Below are 8941 nucleotides of genomic sequence, written 5' to 3'. Positions count from 1 at the left end.
ATGAGAGTTTTAATTTGTAATGGTTATTTAAAATTGTGTGTGTGTGGCTTTTGTGTGTGTGTAGGTGTGGCTTTTGCTACCAAATAAACCTGTTGGACTTTAACCTGGTGTTGTTAAACTTCTTACTGTATTTAAAATTTGACACATGTGAAGTGATTCTGACCAATCCTGTGTTGGATTGATCTTGGGTTAAACTTCCTGTCAGGTCCAAAGATTTATTCCTGACGCAAGTAACACAAAGAAAAGGAAAATTCTGGAATTGGATACTGAAGAAAAGAGTTTAAAAAGAGAGAGCATGAAATAGAAATGATTCCCAGACCATGTGGTCATTAGATTAAAACAAAGGAAGGGTGCTGACGTCCATTTGAGAACTTTTAATTCACCCCATTTCTAACTAAGGGAGTCTATGGACAAAGAAAGCCCAAGAAAGACCCCCTCAAGGGGGGTCTGGAAAGCATCATGATGGGGGCACCTGTCCATGAGATTATCACAAAGCCCCATGATGCCCAGATACTAATTTTATTGAACCTATAATGTATGTAATCTATCACCATTCTGATTGGATTATGTCCAGCCAGGATGAGCTGAGTAACTGGATAAGAATTGATGATATTCTGTGTTGGATGGAGTTGCACATGGTCAGCCCCTGTGGCTTCTCCCCGCTGGCCTAGCTCAATAAACTGTTTGTCGATTGAATCAGGCACAACACACTGGGTACATTACCACTTCATCCTTGGGAGTGGCCTGATAGGCCGTGGTCCAGACTAAATGTGGCCTTTGGGGGGCCTTTCATGAATCACATGTGTTTGGTCATTGTAAATGTGCATTCAAAATGGTTGGAAGCACAGATCATGAGTAATATTCCAGCTCCTGTGACAACAGAGAAGCTCTGTCAAATTTTCACTTGCCCTGGGTTACCAGATTGGCTTGTTTCAGATAACAACACTCTGTTTACAAGTGAGGTGTTTCAGGAATTCCTGTAAAGGAATGGTCTACGTCATGTGCGTACTGCACCATTTCATCTGGCTACAAATGGTCTTCATGATGTGGAGATGCTGGCGTTGGACTGGGGTAAACACAGTCAGAAGTTTAACAACAACAGGTTAAAGTCCAATAGGTTTATTTGTTAGCAAATGCATTTGTTAGCTCGTGGCATTTGCTAACAAATGAACCTGTTGGACTTTAACCTGGTGTTGTTAAACTTCTTACTGTACAAATGGTCTCGCAGAAAGAGCTGTTCAAAGTCTGAAGGAGGGATTGAAAAGAATGGCAGGCGATACTTTAGGAACAAGCTCTCAAGATTTTTGTTCCAGTTTCGCATCACACCACAATCCACAACCGGACTCTCCTGTGGAATTTTTTGGTCGACGGTTGAAGTCTCATCTGGATCTGCTTCATCCAGATCTCAGAGCAAAAGTGAGCAGGAGACAAGAGAAGCAGAAGGAGGGACACGACTGCCACGCCAAAGAGAGGCAGTTCAAACCGGGTGATCAGGTTTACATCAGAAACTTTGGGAGTAACCAAAGGTGGTTACCGGGAATAATTTTAAACCAAAGTGGTCCAGTATCATATTCGCTTGCGGTGTGACCCCGAGTCAGGAACAGTTTCAGAGTCAGCAACCATTACTGAGAACATGGCAGAGGGTCATGCTGCTGTGGATGTTCACCAGGAAATGGTTCCAGCTTTGCCAGTTGACTCTGCTGTGGGAGTGGAAGAGGAATGTTCATGTACAGATTCTCAAACTACCTCTTCACCTCCCATTCCAGAAACACCATTACAAGATTTACCAGTGGTATTGTACAGGTCGCAATGCAACCACAAAGCTCCTGACAGACTTCCGTATTGTTAAAGACATTACTTTGTTGTATTTCTGTCCTGATGGGGGATTGAAATTTAAGGGGAGGAGAAGTGTTACAGAGTGTTCTTCTCAGCCTCTCTCCCTTCTGAGCACGTGCGGGCTTTGGGTGGGGTTTCAGTCTGCAAGTCCAGGCTGGTTCCAATGCTCCTGTTTCCTTTTGTTTGCCAATGATTTTTAAACTTTGTTATTTATTTATATAAAGAACATTCTGCTTTTAACAATGCATTCGACTACCTTATTTGTGGACTGAAGTTCCCACAATTGTAAAGCAGGAGATTAGTTAAATGGACAGCCTGAATTGAGAGACAATTAAAGAATAAATGATTCATTAATACAGTTGTTAGGACGGAAATGTAAATTTGAACACAAAAGTTTTTAACTTTTAGAATTATAAACATAAGAATGGTTAAAATGCTGCGGGAATTATAAGATATTGCCTTCTGATGCCAACAGAATAGAAAAAACATGACAAGACTTGTTAGGATGGCCTGGTGGCACACTGGTTAGCACTGCTGCCTCACAGCACCAGAGACCTGGGTTTGATTCCCGGCTTGGGTGACTCTGTGGACTTTGCACGTTGTTCCTGTGTCTGCCTGGTTTTCTTCCGGGTGCTCTGGTTTCCTCCCACAGTCCGAAAGATGTGCTGGTTAGGTGCATTGACCATGCTAAATTCTCCCTCAGTGTTACCCGAACAGATGCCAGAGTGCGGTGACTGGGAGATTTTCCCAGGAACTTCATTTATTAGTGTCACAAGTCGGCTTACATTAACACTGCATTGAAGTTACTCTGAAAACCAGCATGTCTTTCGGACTGTGGGAGGAAACCGGAGCACCCGAAGGAAACCCACGCAGACACGGGGAGAATGTGCATACTGTGACCCAAGCCGGGAGTCGAACCCAGGTCCCTGGCGCTGTGAGGCAGCAGTGCAAACCACTGTGCCCTACAGAGAGGTGTTGGGAGCTGTTGATTTTACAAGTTATCCATGTTTTCGGAGCCATCACTTCATGTCCTGGTCTGAAAAGGATAGAGAGAAATCTGTTCATAAGATCTTGGAGCAGAATTAGGCCATTCGGCCCATCGAATCATTCGATCATGGTTGATATGCTCCTCATCCCTAGTTCCTGCTTCTCCCCATAACATTTCATAAGTTCATACATTCAATTGTTAAAGCTGAGCTTTCTCCTTTTACTGTTAATCGATACTTTCCTTTTTTATCTTTCTGACTTGTTACATTTTTAATGGTTAATAAACTTCCTGAATTCACCATTTAAAGTATTCTTTCGAGCCACATGGTTAAGTCACTGGAACCTGGTGTGATTTACAGTTATGGAGTTATTGTAAACAAGAGAACCTCATAAGTCTTAGTTCAAATAAATCACCATTCTCACAAATGGAATGCTATCCTTTATTCTGAGAGAAATTGAACATTGAAGTAAAGATGTTCTGCTTCAGTTATACAGGGCGTTGCTGAGACTGCATCTTGAACACTGGGTGCAGTTTTGTCTCCAATTAAACAAAGGATCGTAGGATCCCTGCAGTACAGACAGAGGCCATTCTGCCCATCGAGTCTGTACCAAACAGCATCCCACCCAGGCCCTATTCCCATAACCCCACACATTTACCCTGCTAATCCCCCTGACACAAGGGTCAATTTATCATGGCCAATCCACCTAACCCGCACATCTTTGGACTGTGGGAGGAAACAGGAGCACCCGGCTGAAACCCACACAGACATGGGGAGAACGTGCAAACTCCACACAGACAGTGACCCAGGCTGGAATTGAACCTGGGTCCCTGGTGTTATGATGCAGCAGTGCTAACCACTGTGCTGCCGTGCTGCCCCATTTTATAAATACCATGGAAGCAGTTCAGAGGAGATTTACTAGATTGATTCCCAATCCAGTAGTGTGAAATGTTAACTCTGTTTCTCTCTCCAGAGATGCTGCCAGACCTGCTGCGTTTTTCCAGTCCTTTCTGTATTTATTTCAGATCTACCTGTAGTGGGGGGAAAAACACTATTTACTATCCAGGATAAAATAAATGTCCTTCATCAGCTTTTGTGGATCATTTCAGTGGCAATGTGCTCTCCCAGGCTCAAAGAGCATTAGCCCACTGGAAGCAAAGTCGTGCGATCGGCCAGTCCAGCAGAAAGAATCTCTCCTACCCTTCCACTTCACCAACTATAAGAATAAACATGGTTCAGTCCTGGATGTGATTAATGGCAGGAATAACAGCAGAATCCAACCTGTCATCACTTGTGAACTTGCTGGTGTGCCCGCAGGCTGGTGACTGAGTGAATCCCTTCCCACACACACAGCAAGTGAATGGTCTCTCCCCAGTGTGAACTCGCTGGTGTATCCGCAGGTGGGATGATGTTCTAAATCTCTTTGAGCAGTGAGAGCAGCTGAACGGTCTCTCCCCAGTGTGAGTGCGCTGGTGAAGCATCAGTTCCCGAGAGCTTTTGAAATCACGCCCACAGTCAGAGCATTTAAACGGTCTCTCATTGGTGTGAGTGAGATTGTGGTTCTGCAGGCTGGATGACTGAGTGAATCCCTTCCCACACACAGAGCAGGTGAACGGTCTCTCCCCAGTGTGAACTCGCTGGTGTATCCGCAGGTGGGATGATGCTCTAAATGTCTTTGCGCAGTGAGAGCAGCTGAATGGTCTCTCCCCAGTGTGAATGCGCTGGTGGATAATCAGTTCCCGAGAGCTTTTGAAACCACTCCCACAGTCAGAGCATTTAAAGGGTCTCTCCTGGCTGTGAGTGACTTTGTGTTTTGACAGGTTAGATAACTGCGTAAATCCTTTCCCACACACAGAGCAGGTGAATGGCCTCTCCCCGGTGTGACTGCGTCGATGAATTTCCAGTTTACAGGGGGCTCTGTATCTCTTCCCACAGTCCCCACATTTCCATGGTTTCTCCATGGTGCAGGTGTCCTTGTGACTCTCCAGGTTAAACAATCAGTTAAATCTCACACAGAACACGGGTACAGTCTCTCCCTGCTGTGAATGCTGCGATGTACTTTCAGGCTGTGTAACTGGTTAAAGCTCTTTCCACACTCAGTGCACTGGAACACTCTCACTCGGGAGTATCTGTATCTTGCTGCTTTTCCAGTCACATTGATATTAAAGACCTGTTTTCGCAGACGGAACAGAGAAACATTTCTCCTTCTAGATTCAAAGGCCGATAATATTCAGGTCCGATGAATTGAGTGAGGGTGTCAGATGCTGATGTGATGTTTGTTTCAAGATTTTGGTCTGTCAATCCTCACCTTCTCATATCCTGTAAACGAGTTTGAAAAATTCATCAATGTCAGCACAGGATAGAAATTCAGAACAGACTATTCTAGTTTCTATGGAACATTCTTTCCTCTCTCATTCCCGAAAAGCTGTAAATCTCCATCCCACACACTCTCCCTCCATTCTCACTCTGCTGTATCTAATATTCACCCTCCCAATTCTCCTGAAGGTGCTGATTGAGGCTGATTGACAGATCCATGCTCACTGCTTCCTCTCCTGGACACAGAGAGCTGAAAATCTCCATGCAGGCTGCCAGACAGATATATGTCTATCTGACTGGGCTAACAATGTGTGGAATGTACAGACTGGATTCACTTCCTTTCCCTTCAGTTGCTGCAAGTTCCCAATTTCCCCCAGAATGAGAAAAGAAATGGAAAGGGGAGGAAAAGATGTTGGCCTCTTTTAAGGCTTTGCATTGGCCAGGAATACGAACCCAGGCCTCCCGCGGGGCAGGCGAGAATTCTACCACTGAACCACCAATACTCAAGGGAGAGAAAACTGCTCAGTTCTTTCAACCAGTGCTTTCACATGCAAAGAAATGTTGATGATTTGCAGCAGCAAATTCAATGCTGCTACACACACACAACACTGTTGGAGAGAGGAGGAAGATTGAATCTGTCCACTCCCCCATGCCCCGGGGCTGCGCATGTCCAAGGGAGAGAGGAACAAAGAACAAAGAACAATACAGCACAGGAACAGGCCCTTCGGCCCTCCAAGCCCGCGCCGCTCCCCGGTCCAGGATTGAATCCTGAGGCCAGGATCCCCGCCCAATTTTCCAGCCTATCTACATACCAATATCCTATCCACCGAGCTGTCCCTCACAGCTACGATGCTTTGTTCATCACAACCTATTAACTCACCCCCAATCTTACCCAGTCCTGGATGTGATTAACAGCAGCATCCAACCCCTGTGATCACTTGTGAACTCGCTGGTGTCTCAGCAGATGGGATGACTGAGTGAATCCCTTCCCGCACTGAGAACAGTTGTATGGCCTCTCCCCAGTGTGAACTCGCTGGTGTGTCCGCAGATTGGTTAACTGAGTGAATCCCTTCCCACAGTCAGAGCAAGTGAATGGTTTCTCCCCAGTGTGAACTCGTTGGTGTGTCAGCAGATAGGATGATGTTCTAAATCTCTTTGAGCAGTGAGAGCAGCTGAACGGTCTCTCCTCAGTGTGAATGCGCAGGTGGGACATCAGATCTTGAGAGCTTCTGAAGCCGCTCCCACAGTCAGAGCATTTAAAGGGTCTCTCATTGGTGTGACTGACTTTGTGTCTCTGGAGATTGGGCAACTGAGTGAATCCCTTCCCACATTCAGAGCAGGTGAATGGTCTCTCCCCGGTGTGAACTCGCTGGTGTGTCAGCAGTTGGGATGATGTACTGAATCCTTTCCCACACTCAGAGCATGTAAATGGCCACTCCCTGATGTGAACCTGCTGGTGTACCCGCAGGTTGGATGACTTTCTGAACCTCTTTGAGCAGTGAGAGCAGCTGAACGGTCTGTCCTCAGTGTGAATGCGCTGGTGGGACATCAGAACCTGAGAACTTTTAAAATCTCTTCCACAGTCAGAGCATTTATAGGGTCTCTCATTGGTGTGACTGACTTTGTGTCTGCGCATGCTGGATAACCAAGTGAATCCTTCCCCACACACAGGACAGTTGAACGGCCTCTCCCCGGAATGTACTCGCTGGTGTGTCTGCAGATGGGGACAGTGAGAGAATCCTTTCCCACACACAGGACAGGTAAATGGTCTCTCCACAGTGTGAATTTGCTGGTGTGACTGCAGATGGCATAATTGAGTAAATCCGGTACCACAATCAGAACAGGGGAATGGTCTCTCCCCTGTGTGAACTCGCTGGTGTGTCTGCAGGTTGGATGAATCAGAGAATCCCTTCCCACACACAGAGCAGGTGAACGGCCGCTCCCCAGTGTGACTGCGTCGATGAGTTTCCAGCTGAGATGGGAACCTGAATCTTTTCCCACAATCCCCACATTTCCACGGTTTCTCCATGGTGCGGGTGTCCTTGTGACTCTCCAGGTTAAACAATGTTGAATCTCACACAGAACATGGGTACAGTCTCTCCCCGCTGTGAATGCCGCAATGTTTTTTTCACTGGTTAAAGCTCTTTCGACAGTCAGTGCACTGGAACACTCTCACTCAGGTGTGTGCGTGAAACTTGGTAAATTCTCAGTCACGCTGATGTTTAAAATCTCCAGAAGCAAAAAGAACAGAGAAATGTTTCTCCTTCTAGATACAAAGGCTGATGATGTTCAGGACTTGATGAATTGAGTGACTCTGTCAGATATTGATGTGACGTTTGGTTTGAGATTTCTGTCTATAAATCTTCACCTTTTGATATTCTGTAAAAGACGTTTATAAAAATCATCAGTATCATTACAGGATAGAAATTCAGAACAGACAATTCTAGTTTCTATGGAACATTCTTTCCTCTCTTATTCCCCAAAAGTCATGAATCTCCATCCCACACACTCTCCCTCCATTCTCACTCTGCTGTATCTAATATTCACCCTCCCAATTCTCCTGAAGGTGCTGATTGAGGCTGATTGACAGATCCACGCTCACTGCTTCCTGTCCTGGACACAGAGAGCTGGAAATCTCCATGCAGGCTGCCAGACAGATATATGTCTATCTGACTGGACTAACAATGTGTGGAATATACAGACTGGATTCACTTCCTTTGCCTTCAGTTGCTGCAAGTCCCCAATTTTCCCCAGAATGAGAAAAGAAAGTGTTTTACTCATAGATATTAGAGACAGAAGGAAGATTTTGTCTGACTGCATCTCCATTTCATTCACACAAAGCCCGCCTCTGATTGCTGGAGGACCAGAGTCCTTCCGGTCCTCCAACCCTTTCCATTGGTCAACACCTCAGCATGAAGGTCAGGGGGTGAGCTCTCGTTGCACATGCGCAGCTGCCCCTCTCCTCTGGACATGCGCAGTCTCATACGGCCCGCCCGTATGCTGGATAGAGTGGTTTCTCCATCGTGGGCGATTGTGGGAGCTGCGGCCGCCATTACTCATGCGGATCCCAGTCTCTAAACTCCTGGGACTGTGATGGAAAGTGGGAGTGGGGGGCGCAGTGACCCCACCCTGACACAAAGTACATGTCGTTGGCCTCTGGTATAGTACCAGAAGATTGGAGGTTAGCGAATGTTGTCCCATTGTTTAAGAAGGGGAACAGAGACTTCCCCGGGAATTATAGACCGGTGAGTCTCACTTCTGTTGTCGGCAAGATGTTGGAAAAAATTATAAGGGATAGGATTTATAGTTATTTGGAGAGTAATGAATTGATAGGTGATAGTCAGCATGGTTTTGTGGCAGGTAGGTCGTGCCTTACTAACCTTATTGAGTTTTTTGAGAAAGTGACCAAGGAGGTGGATGGGGGCAAGGCAGTGGACGTGGTATATATGGATTTTAGTAAGGCGTTTGATAAGGTTCACCATGGTAGGCTTCTGCAGAAAATGCAGATGTATGGGATTGGGGGTGATCTAGGAAATTGGATCAGGAATTGGCTAGCGGATAGGAAACAGAGGGTGGTGGTTGATAGTAAATATTCATCATGGAGTGCGGTTACAAGTGGTGTACCTCAGGGATCTGTTTTGGGGCCACTGCTGTTTGTAATATTTATTAATGATCTGGATGAGGGTATAGTTGGGTGGATTAGCAAATTTGCTGATGACACCAAAGTCGGTGGTGTGGTAGACAGTGAGGAAGGGTGTCGTAGTTTGCAGGAAGACTTAGACAGGTTGCAAAGTTGGGCCGAG

General features: G+C 46.0%; 1 protein-coding gene across 1 annotated transcript in view; it reads right to left on the bottom strand.

Moving 5' to 3' along the window:
• The window catches only part of LOC144482709 (uncharacterized), a 51960-nt gene extending 44793 nt beyond the window's left edge, over positions 1-7167 (bottom strand). Inside the window, exons 1-4 of the mRNA XM_078201551.1 lie at positions 6694-7167; positions 6077-6588; positions 4149-4616; positions 1667-1682 (exon numbers count right to left, since the gene is read on the bottom strand). Coding sequence (XP_078057677.1) covers positions 1667-1682; positions 4149-4616; positions 6077-6588; positions 6694-7167 — 1470 coding nt within the window. The remainder of the gene's footprint in view (positions 1-1666; positions 1683-4148; positions 4617-6076; positions 6589-6693) is intronic.
• Positions 7168-8941: the final 1774 nt, after the last annotated feature.

The sequence above is a fragment of the Mustelus asterias genome, unplaced genomic scaffold (genome assembly GCF_964213995.1).
Source record: "Mustelus asterias unplaced genomic scaffold, sMusAst1.hap1.1 HAP1_SCAFFOLD_42, whole genome shotgun sequence".
Classification (NCBI taxonomy): domain Eukaryota; kingdom Metazoa; phylum Chordata; class Chondrichthyes; order Carcharhiniformes; family Triakidae; genus Mustelus; species Mustelus asterias.
This window is presented reverse-complemented; position numbering and strand designations above follow the sequence as displayed.